The sequence below is a fragment of the Calidris pugnax genome, unplaced genomic scaffold (assembly GCF_001431845.1).
Source record: "Calidris pugnax isolate Ruff unplaced genomic scaffold, ASM143184v1 scaffold258, whole genome shotgun sequence".
In the NCBI taxonomy this organism is placed as follows: domain Eukaryota; kingdom Metazoa; phylum Chordata; class Aves; order Charadriiformes; family Scolopacidae; genus Calidris; species Calidris pugnax.
The window spans coordinates 72,293-93,987 of record NW_015091020.1 but is presented as its reverse complement, the minus strand read 5'-3'; the positions used below and the strand labels follow the sequence as shown (position 1 = coordinate 93,987).

At 45.9% G+C, this 21,695-nt stretch overlaps 1 protein-coding gene across 1 annotated transcript in view; it reads right to left on the bottom strand.

Annotated features, from left to right (window-relative positions):
• LOC106896090 (plexin-A4) overlaps nt 1–21,695 on the bottom strand; it is a 113,324-nt gene that overhangs the window by 57,286 nt on the left and 34,343 nt on the right. The window contains exons 6-12 of the mRNA XM_014955815.1: nt 19,716–19,883; nt 12,747–12,840; nt 10,124–10,363; nt 9,171–9,317; nt 3,109–3,343; nt 2,544–2,686; nt 2,310–2,441 (exon numbers count right to left, since the gene is read on the bottom strand). Coding sequence (XP_014811301.1) covers nt 2,310–2,441; nt 2,544–2,686; nt 3,109–3,343; nt 9,171–9,317; nt 10,124–10,363; nt 12,747–12,840; nt 19,716–19,883 — 1,159 coding nt within the window. The remainder of the gene's footprint in view (nt 1–2,309; nt 2,442–2,543; nt 2,687–3,108; nt 3,344–9,170; nt 9,318–10,123; nt 10,364–12,746; nt 12,841–19,715; nt 19,884–21,695) is intronic.

Below are 21,695 nucleotides of genomic sequence, written 5' to 3'. Positions count from 1 at the left end.
GAGCTAGTTTTTATATATAACAATTTAGGACCTCAACACTGGACCCTGGACTCCACAGACTACAGTGGGCTTTATCCTTTCCTGTCCTTCTGGCTCTAGACAAAAATGGAACATAAATAGAGAACCCCAAACTCATTCCTCCATGCTGCTGAAACTGTTCCAGCCCTTGAAACAGTTTCCAGGGTCTCAATAAATAGCAACAAATGTCACTGAGGCATCTACGTATTAATAACCAACCAGATTTGGCACTTTAATCCAAAATAAGTTGGCATGCTTAAACAACCAAGTAATGCAAGGCCCTTTAAAGACTCATTACTTTTTCATTCTGGAAATTAGAGCTCTAAACTGTTTTTTGCATACAGCAAATAAATTACTTAGTAAATAGCTTGAGACAACCAACCAACCAACCACTACCACCCATCCCGCCAATAATTACTTTTAACTCACTTGCTTGAACATTTAATATTGTCTATCCCCAGGTTATTATGCAGAACTAAAAAAAAACCAACAAACAAACAAAAAACCAAGCAACAAGAAAAGTATTTTGCACTGCATCTGGAAGCAGTTAATTAGCAAATGAACTGGAAATAAGTAAGACTTGCTCACCGCAGGATCTATACTGGGGCTTTTTCCAATAAATAGCAACTCCTAGGTGCTACAGAAAAGGGAGCAGAATGGGAAGTGCCTTCCCTGACATGTTGGTAGCCAAAGATATTGACACTGAAAGAGCTGTTGAAGCTTTACAGAGGATGAAGGGGAAAAAAAAAAAATAAAAATGAATGAAATGAAAGGAAGAAGAGATCAAAGGTGGCAGATGGAAACATCACCTCTGAGTCTCTCTGTATGTATCTGCATACAGGAGCATCCATGCTAAAACCTCTGTCGGGGTCAGATGTTATTCTGTGGTCAGCTGGTGGAGGTTAATGAACATAGGGATTGAAATTGGCTGTGGGTATGATGAAAGTGTTTGTATGTGTGTGTGCGTATACATACCCTCATCTCTTGTGCTCATTTTTTTGAAGCTGCTGAGCTACTCTCCCTGAGGGACAGCAGCTTGAGGCCACTCTACTTGCACCCCAAAGGCAAATATCTACAGTAGTCAATGTGTAACTCACTCTCCTACCCATCCCCACAAGCCCTCGTTGCTGACAGATCATGGTTTTTTAGTGGTTCTTTCCATACAGTTTGATGAATTTTGGCTCTCCTGAAGGGAAGGAGCAAAGATGAGCAGGCACCTCTGATTACACAGCCAGCCAAGCATGGCATTGCCTGCGCCAGCTCCTGTTCCTCCTCTCTGCCAACTAACCCCAGTCTTGGCCTCCAGCAATCTCACCAGCCCATGCCAGAGCCTCTGAAGCTGAGAGCTTGCCAAAGACTTTGAGAGAGCCCGGCCAATGACCTCCCTGGCCTTGGCCATGGTGTATCCCCTGCTTCTCTGGCCCAGGTATCCCTAGAGCAGAGCCTGTCCATCTGCCAAAGCCTGAAGCAGTTTTCCAGCATGGGCAGACCTCACCCGTTGTCCCATCAAACCCATTGTCACCAGTGAAGTAACGCAGGCTGTGTGTAGACCTCAACAGCCCTGGGGTCTTGCCATGGTCCCACCACTGCAGTTTGGAGAGCTGGGGTGGGGAAAGCAGATGTGGGCAGGGTATGGGCAGACTGATGTTGTGGTTTTCTGATCTCACTGCAAACCACAGAGCAAAGAAAAGGTGGACCTCTTTCAGTGACTGCAGGTTATTTCTCTAGGTGTTACCAGGAAAAAAAGGCTTCTTGGTAGTGTCAGTGTCGTGCAAAGCTAGAGTGACACAGGCAGTTATGCTTCTTTGCCATATGACTTTTTTCCTGGCCCCTGCACAGCAGTAACTAAGAAATCCAGTCTAAAAAACAAAATCCAGCGGGATGAAAACCAAGAAGGAGCTTAGAATCATAGAATGGTTTGGGTTGGAAGGGACCTCAAAGATCATCGAGTTCCAACCCCCCTGCCCTGGGCAGGGACACCTCCCAACTAGAGCAGGTTGCAGGGACACCTCCCACCAGACCAGGTTATACAGTAGACCTGTAGAGCTTAATACAGTAGACCTAATGGACACAAATCTATGAGACTCTTCCAAATAGATGAGTGATCAAATAGAATAGCAGCAATCCTCTTCCTCTTTCAATCTGGATTTTTAATGAGTTGTTTTTTTGTCCCTGGTAGGACACAGCATTACAAGTCATCACATCCCCACCACTGACACAACATCTCTTGCATTCAGGACAAAACACGGAGGCGCGAGAGGAGCCAGAAGCAGGAGAAGTTGATTTCTTACCTCCAGATCCCTCAGGACTGGATGATCTTCAATGCCAGGGAAAAGCACCCTCATGGTGTAGGTTCGGTAATCGAGGAAAGGGATGCCTGCTCCATCCAGATCGCTTGTCAGCTCGTGAATATCTGTCTGTAGCTCAAGTCATCACATCCCCACCACTGACACAACATCTCTTGCATTCAGGACAAAACACGGAGGCGCGAGAGGAGCCAGAAGCAGGAGAAGTTGATTTCTTACCTCCAGATCCCTCAGGACTGGATGATCTTCAATGCCAGGGAAAAGCACCCTCATGGTGTAGGTTCGGTAATCGAGGAAAGGGATGCCTGCTCCATCCAGATCGCTTGTCAGCTCGTGAATATCTGTCTGTAGCTCTGCAAAAGCTGACACAAAAGAAAAGGAACGGCTCATGTAGCAATGACAGTCCATATCTCCACCACTGTAGTGGGAAAAGCCCTCAGACCCACATGCATGAGACTAAGCTACAAGTGGAGGGGCAACACAGGGAGAGGAAGAGGTGGTGGACAAGAGCAGTCTCACTTTTCCTATAACACAGCTTTTCCCCAGGACCATGTGCCAAGGCTCTCCCTGGACTGTGAGTTAACAAATGCAGTCAGAACAGGGTGGAAGAAGGCTGATCTTGAGGAAAATAGGCAAAGTCACCTCAAATCCAGGCTTGAGTCGTACCCACAGGGTTCAAACCCCTTTTTTAACTTGTGATACTCTGGCTCAAAGCTTTGTGGCTGGATCTCTCTCTCTCCTACCAACACTGTGACACAGTGACAGCCTTCCTTCCTCATCCTACCTTCTTTGCACTCCAGGGCCACCCTGGACTCCAGGTTGTCCATCTGCATCTGTAGACGCTTGAGGGTGAGGTCGCTCTCTCGGGATTTGCGCTTGTAGGCAATCAAGACAGCCACGATGAAGATGATGAGCAGGCCGCCGGCCACCGCAATGCTGACAATAGCTGGCAAGCTGAGAGGGCTGTCTGGAGAGATGTAGACCATCCCTGGGGAGAACTCCATCCCTCCTACACGAGCCTAGAGGGAAGGAAGGAAAAAGTCACACTGAAACCGCCGAATAAGCAGGAACTCGGAGAAACTCCATCATCTTCCTGACTAAGGCTGAATGATGATCTCCCCTTGTCTCCCAAGTTAAATAGGGTATGAAGTGCATGAAGTATTTGGATAGAGAATGGCTAAAAAACACCTGAAATATGATGGAGAAGCACCTCTGTTCACAGAGTGACCATGAACCCAACCAACAAAGGACTTCAGGTGAGACAAATCTCACTTGTCCCAATACCCTGGCTATACAGCAGTTTGGGGTTCATTCTGGGTTTTCCATTCCGTGTCCCAAACAGCTATGTTGTACCAGACTGCCCTGATGACATTTAGTCCCAAAATGCACATAGGACACAGCTCATGGCTATGGTCTGGTGGGTCCTAACCTCATAACAGGACGGGGAACATCTAACAAACACAGCTGACAGGGCAGTGGGAAGGTTGAAATCCGAGTCACGATTTGCTTTTGACTTTTCAGGTGGAGAAACCTGTATTTAGAAGCCACTAGGACAGGAAAAAAACACAGAGCCTGGCTCATGTTTTTTTTTTTTACTGCAGATGCTCACCAGGAGGGCAGGGAGGTGAACACAGCTTCCTGCTCCCCATGTACTCCCAGAGGTTCCCAGGGCTGCTCCCAGCCTCCAAGACAAGCTGCTGTGCAAGGACCTTGCTTTGAACATCCAGAAAGAAACCCTGCTGGCCATACTGCTGCAAGCCCTACAAAATGCTCTACTGAAGCGAGCCTGTTAGGAGCCCATTTTCACAACATGAACACCACTCCCAGCAGTAGTCCCACAGGGTACTACTCGCTCAAGGCTACTCCAAGGTTGTTCAAGGCTATTTGTAGAGTAGGAGAAGTTTGAGTGGCGAGGGGAAAGGCACTGCTGACTAACTTGAGGTATAAAGAAGGCTTCTAGAACTGGGCTGAGTGGCGAGGGGAAAGGCACTGCTGACTAGCTCAAGGTATAAAGAAGGCTTCTAGGATTGTGCTGTGTGGTAGGGGAACACTGGTTATAGATCAATGTAAAGCTGGGAAGATGCCATGCAAAAACCTTGAAGGTTCATGACATGGTGATGAAGCCCATCACTTCACTCCAGCTGAGCTTTGTCACGGAGAGGCAGAGCAGGCCCTGCACAAATTGCAAAATCCTGCTGCTGGGCAGAAATTCAGGCAAGACCCCAGGGCTATGTGCTTCCCCCTCCCACTTCAGCTGGGACCATTGCAGCATGCGATTGAACCCTTTTCTTTCTCTTTTATGAGGAGCCCTGCCTCAACTTCCCAGCTCACACAGCAGCTAGTGAAAACATCCCCCACATCCCAGCCTGCTGGTTGGCCTTGTCCTTCATCCCACTGGCTCTCAGTTAATCAGTCTATCTCCAGCCAGTTTGCAGGCCTCCCATGCCTCAGCTCAGGCACCTACTCAGGTTTCCTCTCTAGATTGCAGGAGGAAGAAACTGGCCCAAGGAGGAAGGCTTGGAGCCAGCAGAAGAGACCACGGAGCAGAGAGTCATGAATTAATGAAAAGTTTTCCAGCAGCTCTCGCTCCTCACCACCACAGCCCTTGCTGGGGACATGAATCTCTGTGACCCCATCATCTCCTAGAAATGATTCTGGCCCCAGTTAAAACTTCTGAGAAGATATCTTTTTTGCTCTAGCACCAGCTGTAGGCTGTTCCTCAGCTGGTTCTGGCCAAAGCCACCTAGATGTAACCCTTATGTCTTGGACAGGACAAAAGCAAACATCTGGAAATATCTAATTTCCCTCCACAAGGTCTTCTCATGTCCTGAATACTCCTAAGCATTTTGGGATGGGCTCCAGAAAGTTAACAATGTCCACAATGGGAAATGAAACCAAACCTAAACTCATTTGACCAGGGAAAAGATTTTCAAGGTGACCGTTCACGTAGTGTGACATTGATGACTTGTAGAGCATCTTCAGTGGCCAAGGAACAATCTGTAGCACAACACTGATGACTCGTAGAGGGTCTTTACCATGTAAGTTGAGGATGCAGCACTTACTATCTAAGATGCAAGGTCCAACCCATTTTTAAAGCCTGCAAAGGGCAGAGATTTGGCGTTGACACACTCAACTGAGAAGACAAACTGCCAGGCTCACATGCTAATCTAAGCACTGAAAGAATCATAGAATCATCTAGGTTGGAAAAGACCCTTGGGATCATCGAGTCCAACCATCTCCCCTACTCTACAAAGTCCTCCCCTACACCATGTCCCTTAGCACTGCATCTAAACGTCCCTTAAACACATCCAGGGATGGTGACTCCCCCACCTCCCTGGGCAGCCTGTTCCAATGCCCTATCACTCTTTTGGTGAAAAATTCTTTCCTAATGTTCAATCTAAACCTACCCTGTTGGAGCTTGAAGCCATAAAAGCTGTTGCCTTTCACCCTAGACCACTGTCCCAATTCCTCCCAGCAAAATTTGCTCCCTAGTTTGCACAGTTGCCTCCCTGTCACAGCGGATCAATAAACAGATAAATTATATTTCATTTTCTGTTTCCGACAGCGGCCCTTTTCCTCCCAGCCTTGCAGTCAGATGAGTCCATTTGAAGAGTATCAGACTAGAATCAAACCACCCCCTCCCAGTCCCCACTGCGGGTCTGTCCTCAAAGCTCGCAGAACAGCCCATCTCCATGGGTGGGATTCCTCTTACCAAACATCCCACACGCACATCTGAGTTAGACATTACAGAGCCAATGCAGAGAGAAAGCACTTTCAGAACGTGATTTATGTCAGCTGCTTTTGACATCAGGATGAGACGTTTCATTCAGTGGAAGTTCCTGTTTCTCTCCTTTAACTGTAAGGGGATGTAGAGGTAGGTGTCTAACATAGTTAGCCCCACTGCATTCCTCTCTAGAGGTGGTTTCCCACACTGGGAAGGTCTCACAATACATGAATCAAACTGCCATGATCTGAGGGAATCTGTCTCTTGAAGCAGAAAGTCTGCGAGGCTGCAGTACGACTGGGAACGTTCAAAAGAAAAACAACTAAATATATAGACATAGCCCTACTTTATTTCTTGGGCCACTGGGTGTTTCTGAAGGAAGTTATTTATAACCTCCAGAAGACTGAACATGAGCCCTCCAAATTATCAAACAACAGTTTGTCTACCTTTTAAACCTGCTAATCATTAATTTGTTCTAAATGGCATTATGGCAGAGACCAGTTTTCTCCTGAGGGGCCACCTGGAGCAGTTCTGGAGTTCCTGTTGTGCAAAACTCAACCGCGGTAGTGTCCTCCCTACAGCAAGTTTGCCCTGGCCAAATGTAAGTGTCTACACTTGAGATGAATTGTTGAGATGAATTGTGCCCTGAACTTCAATTGCTGTATTTGACCACCTCTCCATTCACTATACAAAGAGTCCAGTGTGACTTTCCATACGTATGTACCTACATTAGATACCAACAACCCTTCAAACATACTCCACTTCTTCACCTCAGACCTTGTGAAGACATGGATCTTCCTCATTGATCTTCCTCATCAATCTCATGGATCTTCCTCATGTCTCTTTTCCTTGGAAAAGAGCTTGCCTCTAGGCTTTAGTCAATCTTTTCTAGCCATTGCTCAGGCCTTTTAGTTCTTTTTTGGTTTTTTTTTCAAAATATTTAACTCTGATCTGAACTAGATCAAAACCATGTTGACATCAATGTGTCTCATTGTCACTATTCCTTCCTCCTCAGAAATCATCTCAATGGCTGATTCACTCCCATGGTCCCCTCTCAGATCTAGGCCACCTCACTTTGCAAGAAAGGGTTTGTTCAGCAATTTACCCACAGTCACACGGGAAATTGCTGGCAGGAACAGGAGGAACACCTGAGAGAGCTACCTGTCAATTATCCTGACCATCAAAGTGACATTCATGTCAAACATGGGGATACATTTTGCACCAACTGAGCAACAGAGATGCTGTGCCGTGCTGGAGGAGGCATTTCCCAGCCCAGCTGTCCCTCTGGTAAGTTCCAGATGCAAAGTCCATCCTTGAGCGCTGGCCTCCATCGCAGGTGACCTTCTGTACTTGGTTCCCAGCCCAGATACTGTCAAAGTGTTGCCTCACTGTTGGCAGTTGAACGAGAAATCTGTAACTTGCCCCTAATACTGATGCTCATTAACAGGCTTCAATGCGATCATCTTCCCATGATTCCAGCAGCATCTCTTGTTTGATCAGTGTCCCCAAAAAGGGATTATTTTTTTCTCTATGGCTTCACTTAAGCTGTCCCAAACTGCAGGAACAGGGGAGTCTTTCCAATTAGTAAGACCTGACCAGATGTTCATCCTCCCTGATCCCCAGGGGTTGATTATTGCTCACCTGACTTTGAGTTTTGTCTCTCTAGGGTTGGCTTTGTCCATCTCTGACTAACCATATGTTTAATTATATTCATGAAAATGACAGGGAACGTATATTGCCTTGTTCAAAAGCTTTGGTATTCACACAGAGAAAATCTCTCGCTTCATTATTACCCCTCTTGGAGTGTCTTAAGGTACTTCACAATGATTCAAGAGCCACGGTGTATTTGCATGGCTGGAAAGGATTATTACCTCTATTTTCCAGATGACAAACTTTGGCAGAGAAAAGTTAAGTAGCCAGTATGAGGTCTCCAGCAGCAGTCACAAATGAGACCCAAAATGGTCACCATAAACTCTATTTTTTGAAAATCCTCAGAAAACTCTCTTTTCAAAGAGCTATGCAGTGTGTTTCCATCAACCCCTATGAGTCTTACTGCACTGAAATAAATATATGACATATCACAGATTTGGGAGGGCAACAGTGAGGTGGAAAAAAGTTGATCACAAGGAATGAGAAACATTGATCATCTGTATGTCTGATGTCGGTTGTTGTGTTTCCACCCACAGCTCGGTACAACTCAGATGAGTTTGCTGATGTGCTGTTTATCAAGCAACAGCATTGAGGAATGCAAATTACTGAGAGGAAAGTAAAGAGGGAGTGAATAAATCAGTGGTGATAGGAGAAGCTCCCTCTGATCTAATCACTAGGTCCATTTTTCACAGGTTCCAAGCAGGATGTGCAGGAGTATTCTAAGTTGTATAGACATCAACCCTCAAAGTCCTGTCACACTAGAGTCCATATCGAGTCCATATCCTGCTCAAAGTCCTGTCACACTAGAGTCCATATCGAGTCCATATCCTGTTTTTTTTTCTTTTCTTTTTTTTCTTTTTTAATTTTATTCCTACATAATGGCATATTTTAGCCACTGGTATGTTAATGTATGCTATGGACCGTGCTCAATTTAACAAAGTATGTCATGTCGGGAACATGTTACACATATGTACTCACATTAGCATCTAGGGCCGTGCTCAATTTAACAAAGTATGTCATGTCAGGAACATGTTACATATATGAACTCACATTAGCATCTAGGGTTAGAATCATAGAATGGTTTAGGTTGGAAGGGACCTTAAAGATCATTGAGTTCCAACCCCCTGCCATGGGCAGGGACACCTCCCACCAGACCAGGTTGCTAAAAGCCCCATCCAGCCTAGCCTTGAAATACAGTCCATACAAAAACAGAAGAGATACAAACTTTCCTAAAGGGCTTTGATCATGAAAGGTTTCTCACTGTCCATAAAGATCTCCAGGTTACTCTTCTACTTCTCCAAGTTACTCTTGATGGGGATATTATAGCAAGAAGGGTCTGTGATTTTTATGCAATCTATGGAAGGTAAATGGTGGTGCAAACTCCTGGGAGATCTCTGCCAGCTCCTCAGCACTGGTGTGTTCCCCCAACCCACCCAGGAAGGAAAGGCTGATGAGGTTCAAGCACCACTTACCATCACCTTATGCCGTCCAATGAGGTTTGGGGACTCGCACAGTAGCTGCACGTCTGATACGGTCACTGCACAGGGCTTTTCACCGACCAAAACAGTGTAGTTCAGCTTGGCATTCCCTCCTGCCACTGGTGGGATCAGGTTCTTGCCCTGGATAGAAAGAAATATCACCCCCCCCCCAAAAACCAAGCAAATCAGGAAAGAGTTTGCCTTCCACCTCTTGCTTGACATTTGTGTTTCACCATTCTCTAACACAGAGGGGAAGAGTCAATTTAGAAAGCCATGCAGAGGACACCAAGAATTGCTACAGAACATCATCAACCAAAACAGCCAGCCCTGCTCCTCTCTCTCTGGAACTAAAGGAGAAAGGTTTTTGTGTAAGTCTTGCAGAAACAGGCCCTCACAAAGCATATTCAGGGAAGTAAAACAGACTCCTTTCCAAATATGCAAGAAGATATTCTGCAAATCCTTTCTTTGCACATGCACCACATATAAGTGTTGATAGGGAAATGTTCAGTCATAAAATTCCTTCTCTGTATTGCTGTCCAGATTACAGAAATGGCAAAGGAATGGTGTAGGATTTAACTGGGGGTAAGAGGAAGGTCTTGAAAAGCTGAGAAAGAAATAGACCTGGGTATTTAATTGCCAACCCTGCTGCAGTGGAAGAAAATGTTCTTCTCTGGTGAGCAAAACAGGGTAAAAAATTATGCTGTACAGAGGTAGCTGCAGCAGGAGTTTATATTTTTTATTTATGGGTATTGGCAGATGCTGAGCAGTGATTTGTGTCTGCAGATGGTGACTCTGATATGATGTGACACAGTAGGTGCAATGACTGAAGGAAATGTCTGGGATGCAATCGGGATGCCACTGTGATTTGTGGGGTGCTGGCAGACACAGAGAGGCAATAACCAGCATGTCTTTGTCCTTCCTCATCCAGGCCTTGGTCCCCATCTCACCTTCAGAATGATGGGACTTCCCGGCTTCAGCTCCAGGATCCCCGAGGGATTGAAAACCTCAAAGATTGGATTTGGGTAGTAGGTGAAGTTGGTTTTGTTGAGGATGAGCAGGGACTGCACGTTGTCAAGAATGAAGCCAAACTCCTCTGGACGCTCAGCAAGCTCAGATTGGTGATTGGGGTCAACAGCCAGTGCTGGAGCCTGGCAGGTCATTTCTGTGCTGTTCTGCACCTCGCAATTCTGGAGAAAGAAAACCAACACAAAGAAAGTTTATGGAAAAATTCATCCATCCTCCTGGCAGGCAGATACCTCCCAGTGAAATGCTGGCCTACCTACTGCCAGAGGACAGGGAGAAGTAGACCTCCTTGGTGCTCCACTGCTTCAAAATATTCCCCACACCCATCACACAATCAAGGCTGGGGTAGGTGTGTGGAGCAGTTTTCACTGCAATTGGGCATCCTGTCCCTCTTCCCTGAGGGAGCTCAGCCCCTGGGGTTGTCAGTGTCAGCATCTTCTCCTAACCTTATTTCCTTCTGGAAATATAAATTTCTTCCCTTTTTTTTTTTTTTTTTAATCCATCAAAGCCTCACTTCCACCTCCAATTAACTCTCATGCTCTGGGGATCATTCCAAAAGTGCATGTGCAGTGCAATGCCCAAACAGATTCCTGTTTGAACAGCAGGTCACCTGAAATGTAGCCCAGGAAGCCGGAGAGATGAACACAATGAGGTAGGTTGCAGAAGACCCTGAAGTTTGGTCCCAGCCCTGCCAAAGACCTGCCTTTTTATGTATATCAGAAATTGGTAATAGATGGTGAAAGGTGTTTTTACCCCGACTTCCACTTTAAACCACTAGGAATTAGATGTCTGGTTGTCCTTCAGGATCTGAGCCTCCTTTCTGTATCATGATTGCCAGCACAATGCATCCTGGTCTCACCAGGAATCAAGAGGCTCTATGGTGAAACTCCACCAGCTTTGTGGGATCACAGCTGTCCTTGATATGAGAGTCTTCCCCAAACCAGTCCAATACCTCCAGCATTGAGAGGAGGCTCATTATCACAAACAGCATAGCTCACAGGCTAATTTTGTTTGGAGAGAAGTGATTTGCACCAGGTAGTTTTATATTGTAAAGTCAGATGTTCTTTGCTGTAAGAGTTTGTACAAGGAAGAAAAGACACCGGTGTATACCCAAGCACAAAACTGATGGGCAGTTCTACATGAGCACATGTGAGATGATGAATGGGCTTCATCATCTGCACAATGGCATGATTGTTTGAGACCACTATGTCAGGCAAGAGCTGGAGTCTGCTGGAAGGATAAGATGAAGTCATGCAACCTTCTCATTCTGCAGGAAAGCTAAATAAGCATTTGACTGTGCTGTACCAGGAAATACAAAGCATTACCAAAACATACCTATGAATATGCATAATCAGCTAGACCAGGGTTTTGTCAGAGTTCTTGAGGGACTGGGACATTGTCAGTCAAAATTCACATCAGACCTGGAAACCAATCTCAACAGATATTTCCAGAATCTGATAGGGTGTGAGAGGTGATGAAATTGATTTGAATTTGGATTTATGAAGGGAGATATTAGTCCCTAGTAGAGCTGGGGTAAGAGTAAAATTTAGGTGTCTCAATATTGCAAGCCGTAGAAGTAAATGAATCTACCCCATATATTCCTGCATTTTCTTTTCAGACCTACGACAGTCTCACCATTGTTCACGTGGCAGCAGATGATTTTAATGTCCACAAAGTGCTTTGAGAGCCTTGGGTGGAAAACCCATGGATTAATATTAAAACCTGAGAAATTCAGAAGACCTGAACTTTCTGCCCCCACTCTAATTAGTCCCTCTGTATTTTGAACTTATGGAGCTGCTTCTTCTGGGATGCTCTCAGGAAGTGCCCATACACAGCCAACACTTTTTCAGATGCTGTTGCATGGCTCCATCCTCCAACCCGTAGGTACCAGTAGATGTTGCCTGCTCCTCAGTCTCCTAATCAGAGGTGCTAAACTCACACCTTTTACAGCTCTATCTGGAGCTGCTCAGCAGCTCCTTCCTGTCAATTGGCTCCTTCCAAGTGAATTGTCCTCCCAGCTCTGCTGGCCTCCACAGAGATGCTTCTGATCCCTCACTGGTCACTGAAGAGTTGAATTTGGCTGTAAACATAGCTGTTGAAATGTGGATATACCCTTGCAGGACCCAAATAGACCAGGGAATGGACACAGTAGTACCAAAGAGTATTATTCACAGTCCCTTCTGATCCCAGTACCCTAAGCTAATAACCTGAATTTGGGTCTACTTGTGCACAGGCATAGCTGATAAATAACATAATTTATACATGGCCCGAAAGAAAAGACAAGTATCCTTGAGCCAACAGAAGAAACAGACTCACCAGGAGCTGAATAACCCTTAATAACACCTCTTTCTGCTCCCTCTTTGGTCCAGTGCTCCTTCATACAGCATTAGATGGGTAATCTACGGAGCATGGATGTGATAATCTTTCTGAAAGCAAGTCATGCCCTCTTTTTTGGATTCAACAGGAGATTTCAATGTCCTGAGCTGCTACTCAGACCCTATTACCACCTTGGACACGTCCACCTTCCAGTTCAGCAGTCATACTCACGTTAACATGTTCCTTTCCACCGTGTTTTGCCCGGATCTGAGGGTTTTGGATGAGGTCTAGGTGAGTTCCCCACACTGCAATGGGTGTGTTGCCACTAGAGAAGAAGAAATAGAAGACACAAATGAACCCAGCTAATAAACATCAGGACTGATTGCACCAACAACAGGTGATCTGTTTTCCTAAATGTTGATTGTAGAGTGTCTGACCTCATCTCCCAGTCCCATAGGAAGGGAAGGAAAAGCAAAACAAAGTAAGTTTGTTTTCATTCATTCATAAGGGGAGAAATAAGCAAAACCACATGCTTCCTAAAACTGCCACATCAACCAGGAATTTGGGTGTTTTTCATGTTAGGGCTCAGCAACCACAACCTTCAGTAATGCGAAGAGTGGGAAATTTTAACAGGGGCTCTTCAGAATGGTCCACAGTCTATATCTCCCATACCACTGAGGAAGGGAGCCTGAAAAACCCCTCATAGATATTGTCCTGTGCAAGAAGCTCTTGAGGATTCAGCGCTACCTTCGTTGAGGCTGTAGTGCCATCTTGCACATTGAACCTCCTATAAAAACATCACCCTGAATAAGATAACGTCACCTCAGTGAACACAATTCAGTGCTGCCTGGGAACCTGGTCCTGCAGCATCTTGAAGAAAGAGCCAAGTCTCCAGTCTTGGTATGTGTAAGGCGTTTGATTGGTTTCCATTTGGTGATCCAGGCAGATAAGCTCTGCCATGTGTGTTAGAATGGAATAGAGGATTCCAGTCACTGTGTCCCTTTGCTCAGACAAGGATTGATTTGTTGGCAAAGATGATTCATACGAGCCACAACCCTGCATCTGGAAGATTTTCTCACTTTTGTAACAGTCTCTCAGCCCAACTTAAGACGCGAAGATGTAGACGGAGCCCTTCTCATTGCCTGCAGTCACTGTCATAGAATCATAGCATGGTTCGGGTTGGAAGGGACCCTAAAGATCATCCAGTTCCAACCCCCCTGCCCTGGGCAGGGACACCTCCCACCAGACCAGGTTGCTCAAAGCCCCCTCCAACCTGGCTTTGAACCCCTCCAGGGATGGGGCAGCCACAGCTTCTCTGGGCAACCTGTTCCAGTGTCTCACCACCCTCACAGGAAAGAATTTCTTCCTGATATCTCTTCTAAAGCTCCCGTCTTTCAGTTTAAAACCATTACCCCTCGTTCTATGGCTCCACTCCCTGATCAAGAGTCCCTCCCCATCCCTCCTGTAGCCTCCTTTTAGGTGTTGGAAGGCTGCTACAAGGTCCCCCCAGAGCCTTCCCTTCTCCAACCCCAACTCCCTCAACCTGTCTTCATAGGAGAGGTGCTCCAGCCCTCTAATCATCTTCTCCTCTGCACCTGCTCCAATAGGTCCATGTCCTTCCTGTGCTTAGGGCTCCAGAGCTGGATGCAGTACTGCAGGTGGGGTCTCATGAGAGCAGAGTAGAGGGACAGAAGGAAACAGCTTTCAGAAACACCCTTCTTCCCTTTCCCTTGCCTCTTCCAGCTGCAGCTGGCAGTGCTGTTTGTGGGACTTCAGGGAGCGAAGGGGAGGGAGGGAGGAAGGAAACTGCAAAGGATTATTCCCAGGCTTCAGTAGGAGCTGATGTATGGGCTGAAGACCATGTTAAGGGGAAGGGTTCACCCTCGGCAGCTTAGGCCATCCCAAATCGAAGCTGCATTGCTCTACCAGGCTGAGCTCTCCCTTTGCAGCACGGTGGCAGAGACAATGTGATGCAAGGGCTGAAGGGGGAAGAGTCATCTGAGAAAACAAAGCCTTCAGCTGTCAAAGCTCTCACAGCCAGAGCAGGATGAGGAAATGTCATCAACAGACAGCCCCGTCTCTGAGGGTTTCCCAGGGTGAGGAGGGTTCTCATCGCTCGCGGCACCTGCCTCTGTAACTCCCTTTGGAAACTCTCCAGGATGCAATTTGTTTCCTGGAGTGTTCTGCTGAGAATGGGAGGCCACACGGAGATCAGTGGGATTGGGAAAAGCAAGTTCAGAATCCCTTTCCTGCCTCCAGGTAAACCTACGTACACATGAAAGGTGAAACAAGTGCATTATAAATGAGAAAACACCAGGGAATAAACACGCTGCAACAAAGAAGCCTGTATTGACCAACAGATCTGACCTTGGTTTCCCATGTTCCTCATTTATCTTCCATTATTAATCAGATGGGGCAGGCAGGAATGAATGCAAATATACATCCCTGCTCAGCAGCGTAGCCACCAGGTCTTGGTGAGCTGGCCACAGCAAGCTGGGACTGTGCTTCAGACCCTTTACTTACACCCACATCGATAAGCCAGATGGCCAGGACACCAATTCAAACCCTGGCTGGTGGCCATCGATGCTGGTGGGTGGTAGGGATGAGGGCTATGCATGCTCAGTGACTTCAGGACCAAAGAACAGACCTGAATTAAGTACTTACTGGTTTAAACATAGACAATGTGACTAAGAAGCCTGAAGATTGGAAGCCATGAGCTCTACCAAAGAGCATTGTCACCACCATGTCTTTTGACAGGTGCTCCCGTGGCACTTCTCTGACAGGTTCCTTATGGTCTTTCATTCAAGTAATGCCTTTTCGGACTGATCCATGGATAGGACAAGGCTTGACCTTGAGTTTTGCAGAGCACCTCAAGTTCTGGCTCTCTAAAACCATCAGCTGTGATGGGAAATTTCTAATGGGAAATTTTATGGGGCAAAAACACATTTTGCCATTTCCATAAGATCCGCTTAGATGGTTGAGCTCTCTTGAATGCACAAGGGACCTCTTCTGAAGTCACACATCCTCTCACAAGAAAGCGTCCCCTTCCAGCCTTACACAAAAAAAACCCCAAAAAACTCTCCTCCCAAAATTCAGCTTCACGTTAAGTATTCCTGATCTGACCCAGGGAGACCTCGCTCGTCAGAAACCAGAAGAAAAGTTTATAAACCAAGTTGTTTTTTCTCTATTATCTTGGTTCTTCTGGATTTTTAGCTGTGGGCCTCTATAATTTTTATTATTGTTTATTATTATTATGAATCTCTGCTGATTCAAACTGGAAGGGATTTTGTATCTTTGCTCAGCTGAAAGTTTTACGTGTTCCAGACGTATCAAATGTAAGCACATACGTATGGATATATGACTGTGTGTATATATACATAAATCCTTTTATTTAATCAACCAAGTCTGTGCACACAGTTTTAAACCCACGTGTTAAAAATTCTGTATTTAGTTTGGAAACTGAGCTTGCAGGCTCAGACCACAGGTATTAAGCCCAGCCACAGCACCAGATCAGAGAGGGGTCTTTTCTCTGAGGGGAAAAAAAAAAAAAAAAAAAAAAAAAAATATGAAAAAATAAAGGGAAAATTCTGATCACCCAACTGCCCAACTCATTGGAGAGTCATTAATTAATAGAGGGAAAAAAAAAAAAAAAAAAAAAAAAAAAGCCAAAGCAGTTGTGTTTGCACAAAATCACCTCAAAGCCCTCTCTGGCTTGCACATCAGGAAAATCCAACTGTTGCTTGCCGTTGGATGAAAACCACCAGCCATTGCCTGTGGTGTCTGCAGGTGAAGGCATGGTCACAGCCACTTCTTGCCCAGGTGGGATCAGAGCCTGGAGACACACTGATGCTGCTGCCCAGCCAATCAACAGAGGTGCCAAAACTATGAGCTTTCTTAATTTAACTCCTTATTGTCCCAAAATACCCCGAGCTTAACTTTCTAGCTACAGAGTCAGATAATTGCTGGGTGCAACCCAAATCAAACCCAGATCAAAAACTATTAATGGAGCCTCATAAAATTCTAGTTACCTGCCAGACCAGCGTGACTTTTTTCTTTTCTTTTCTTTTTTTTTTTTTTTGGCTCTGGGAGTAAATTAGCAGTAATCTTTTCTTTATTGTCTTGGAAAATGGCACTTGAGAAGGTTTTAAACCAGGCTCGGTACATTCATTTACTAATTTTGCAAAGCTGGTTTAGTAGCAATCATCTATGCCTCAAAACAGCTTAGCCCCACAGCCAGGAGTGATGAATCAGAGAAGCTCAGTGGATTTGCTGTAATGAATCATACTGCATAACAAATATACCGAGGAACAGCCTCTTCAGTCTATCTCCAGATCCACGTGTCTTGATTAACTTAATTCTTGCTCGATTCTCAGGGCTGGAGTTGGCTGCACTTTCATCCAGCTCCATTCTCCCAAGTCACAGGAGACAGGACAAGGGGAAATGGCCTCAGGTTGTGCCAGGGGAGGTTTAGATTGAATACTAGGAAAAGTTTCTTCATGGAAAGGCTGATCCAGCATTGGAATAGCCTGCCCAGGGAAGTGGTTGAGGCACCATCCCTGGAGGTGTTCAAAAGACGGGTTGACATGGTCCTCAAGAATTTGATTTAGGTTTGGTTATTTTTTTAATTGCTTATTTCTTACTTATTTTTTTGTCAGAGTTAGGTTGATGGTTGGACTAGATGTTCTTTAAGGTCCCTTCCAACCTAGATTCTATGATTCTATGTGTGGAGGCGTTTCTCTAATGCTTGTCTTCATTATAAGTTGCTGGATGGAGCTCCACAGCTAAGAGTTATAGTGCTTAAACTGTCCCCAACACCCTGAACCACGGTGGTAATCCTGGATATTGCATCTTCTCTCTCTGTACCCTCCTCCAAGGTTTGGAATAATTCAAAAGGGCACAAGAAAGAGGATGAAAGAGATCTGGCTAAAAATTAGGCACCCATTAATGGTCAAGTGGATGCTTTCTGATTTCAGAGACACTGAAGAAAGCAAAGGGTAGAGGTTGTACCCGAGTGATGAGACTGGTAGAGTCCCAGTCATCCATCTATCCCCGGAGTTGTTCAAAAGACGGGTTGATGTGGTCCTCAAGAATATGGTTTAGTGATTTTTTTATTGCTTATTTCTTATTTCTTTTTTTTGTCAGAGTCAGGTTGATGGTGGGACTAGATGATCTTTAAGGTCCCCTCCAACCTAGACGATTCTATGATCTAGCAGCTACATACCCTGCCAATAAACTGGGATCCACTAAACAAGCACGTCTTCTTAATTTCCTTTATGCTGGGAGGTGGGATGGGAGGTGGGGGACAGAGTCTCTGCGACCCTGGACAGGGTAAAGCTTGGCCAATAAACCTGAAGCATCTCCTTAGCTCCTTCTTCATCCCTTGCTGGCATCTTCAGCAGAGAAACCAAGAAGCAAAGGGGCTCTGGAGAACTTCTCCTCTCACCTCCCAACCAGACATGAGGCCAGGCAGTGGAAAGTCCCCCTGCTGCAACTTTCTTGGGGATAACAAGGGAATTCACTCTTGCAGGCTGTCAATCTTACACCTTTTAACCAACACTGAACTCACTTTAATAAGAAAGGGAGTAAAGCAATTTCTCATTTCACCGATAACCTGAACTCTGACTGAAAATAAAAACCCCGAATGGAAAATCCAGACGCTAAAGCTTCAAGCCCAATGTGCAAAGATTCAATCCGGCTAAATCGGTAAATTCCCTCATGGTAATTAAAGGCACTAATTGATTTGTGAAAACATCTTCTGGATGGGAGCTGAACTGGGGGATTTACAAGCCCTGCTCCTAATCCCCAGATACTCCAATCAGTCCGGTTTGACAGGGAAGCAGAGAGCTGCCGTGGATGAATGAGGGGAGACGAAGATTTCTTATTCTGTATCTTTTGAAGGAAATACCAGTGCATTTAATGACCAATTTCTCTTTTCCCAAGGCCATTTCTGCAGGCTTCTGAGAGCATTTGGGTACCCCTTTGATGCCTTCGACAACCAGGGCAAATGCTCCTCTCAGACACCTTTGTGTGAACCCTCTGAATTCACCAAAGCAGCATCAATGGGGTGAAGAGAAAAAGGGATGCCTAACGAGGAGGAAGGCTGTTTGATGGGGCAGGGACCAGGGCTCCCTTTGTGTTTCCTTCCAGGAGACAGCCCTAGGGCCTTCAGGAATGACGGCCAAACAAGCAGAGCTTAGTCCTAAGCCAGTAAGTCCATGAAGGCTGTGGGAAAGGTAGGAATTTAGACTGGATATTAGGAAAAAATTCTTCACAGAAGGAGTGGTCAGACACTGGAATAGGCTGCCCAGGAAGGTGGTTGAGTCACCGTCCCTGAATGTCTTTAAGAGTCGTTTAGATGTGGTGTTGGGGGATATGGTGCAGGGGAGAGCTTTGTAGAGTAGGGTTGATGGTTGGACTCGATGAATCCAAGGGTCTTTTCCAACCTGAATGTTTCTACGATTCTATGAATTGCTGCTTTCAAACCCAGGGGAGATTCACTTCTCTAAGCACAGTTCTGACATTTATGCCTGGGTTTAAGATACCAATGACTGGTCCTGCTGCCATGCAAAACTGTGGACCCAGACCAACGGGACCTGAAAGACAGTCAGAAAGACTCCAAGCCCTAGGAATTGCGGCTTTTAGGGACACAAATATGTATCCCTACCAGCCCCAATGGTCTGTAATATTACTTAGACAGGGACCATCCTGTTGCCAGAGAAAAACCCTGGGCTGCAGTAAAGAGGCAGAAAGCTTCAGCACTGGGTTGGAGACTTGCTGCACCCATCTTTGTAATTAAAGCATGGAGGCTCCAAGGCAAGCTTCTGGTGAGCATCGGCAGTTGGAGTTTGCTGCGTTAAACCAGGAAGCTTTGCTCACTATAAGCAAAAGTGGGGTGCACGGTCATTTAGGTTTGGACTATGTGGACTTTCTTTGGAAAAAGGACTCTGCTTCTGCCCATCCCTCATTAGAGTCTGTGGAAATTTCATCCTGGGGTACACAGCAAGCATCCAAGGTCAAACCAGGAGGTAAGTCCACCGGCCCTCATGGTCTTGGGCTCTAGGAAGTAGCTCTGCACAAATCTATTTCTTATTGAACACAACACTTGGAAAGCACTTTTCTGAATCAGGGACCAATATGAGTACACCAGTGCTGCATTACAAAACCATGGGAGGTGTTAGGGGATGTCCATGGGGTGCTTACCTAAAGATACTCCACTCAGGCTCAATCCTCAGGATGGTTGGATCTTCTACATACTCATACTGCAACTCCTGATGTATCTTGGCCTTGTCCACTCTCACGGACACCTTCACCTTCTCAAAGCCTTCATCTGAGGCGGTGGTGTTGCAGACAATGTGCTTGGTGGACCTCCTGCGAGCAGAAGCAAATTAAGGTAAACCAGGTGCTACCAGCAGCAAAACCAGCAGCTACTTACTCTTATGTTCTGTCACCTTAACCTATGCACCGTGAAGTGGTGAAACCCACTGCTACAGGAATACGCTGCAAATAGTGTGACACATTTATCTGAGGAAATGACATTGCCTTTCCACTAGTTTAAATTAAACCACAAGAGCCATCATTCCTCAGGTCTCAGAGTGAAAACTGAACCCCAAGGGAAGTCCAAACCAGACCTCTCTCCAGAAGTATTTCTGTGTGATTAAATACTTGATGGATGTTTCCTTCCTGCCTGCAGACCTCTGCAGCAGCAGCTCATAAAAAGGGGTGTTTGCACCTCAGCTTTCCAGTCTGGGGTGATAAAGTTTACCCTGCATTAGGACTTTAGGCCTCGTTTAAGTGCAATTTGCAGCGTGCCTGGGACCTTCAAGTGGGAGGTGCTAATGTAGTGGGATGTATTTTATGATTATACTCAAAGAGTATTCTGCATAAACCTTTACTTTTGGGCAGTGCTCAAACACAGCTCCAGGTCTGAATTTTTGCAGTGGCCCTTACCTTCCATAAAGAGCCTAAAAGCTTTCAAACAGCCTCAGCCTCACCTTATACCCCTAAAAAGGATAAAACAGGGTGCATCCTTCCCTTGCAGTGTGGCACTCGCCTCCACTGACTTCAAGACCCTGAAGGACCACGCTCAATCCCTCCTAAATCTCCTCAGTCTCTTCGGTAAACGACTCCAAGCCCCTGTGGTTCCCACTTGGCCTTTTAAACCACAAGCTGTGACTTCACCCTCCTGAATTATAGATGCTGGATCACACCACGGTCACGACAGGCAGCTAAAGAGGTTCCCCACAGCCAGGAGAGGGAAGGGCATCGCCCCAAGATATTGGTCCCAGGTTCTCCTGTGAATGGGCCCTTCTTCTGCCAAGGACAGGCTGGGAGAGATGTGCCAACTTGATCGCCAGCCTCCACAGATCCTGGCAGCAAAATGTGTTGCACCGGGTAGTTTGGAGCTGTGGGAGCCCCTGGGAAAGGGATTCAGGCTGATTCTCACAGGGATCAGGGAACATTCAGCAGGTAACACTGACATTAAGCCTCTCTGAGCGGCGATTGAACAGGAGCCAACCCAGAGCCCAAATGTTGCAAAAAATCATCCATTTCTTAGCACTACAGGACTATTCCGGGATAAAAGGGAGGTGTTTTAATACTTAGAACTGATGTCGCCAGATTTTCTTTGTCATCTCTGCTAAAGCAGGGACATGAAAATTAATCTTTTGAACGACATGCTCCCAGAGCAAGTAGCACAGCGCAGGACCACGGAGAATTGTAGTGAAATTTGACAAGGGGCCATCAAAAAAAAAAAAAAACCACATCAAATACCAAGCAAAACAAATAAATCCTATTCTCCCACCCCAAAACATGCACATTAAGGTTGTGGCCGGTGCAGAATGAAAAAGTCCCATTGCTGAATAGACATGGCCACAGGCAAAAGAGGCACTTGAGGAACAGGGTGACTGGGCTGCAGAAGAAGTCTCTTGACTGAAGGAGCTGGGGCTGTTCAGTATGAGGAAGAGGAGGCTGAGGGGAGACCTCATCACTCTCTACAACTACTTGAAAGGACACTGTAGAGAGGTTGGGGCTGGTCTCTTCTCACAGGTAATTAATGACAGAACGAGAGGGAATGGCTTCAAGCTCCAACAAGGTAGGTTTAGACTGAACATTAGGAAAGAATTTTTCACAGAAAAAGTGGTCAGACACTGGAACAGGCTGCCCAGGGAGGAGGTTGAGCCA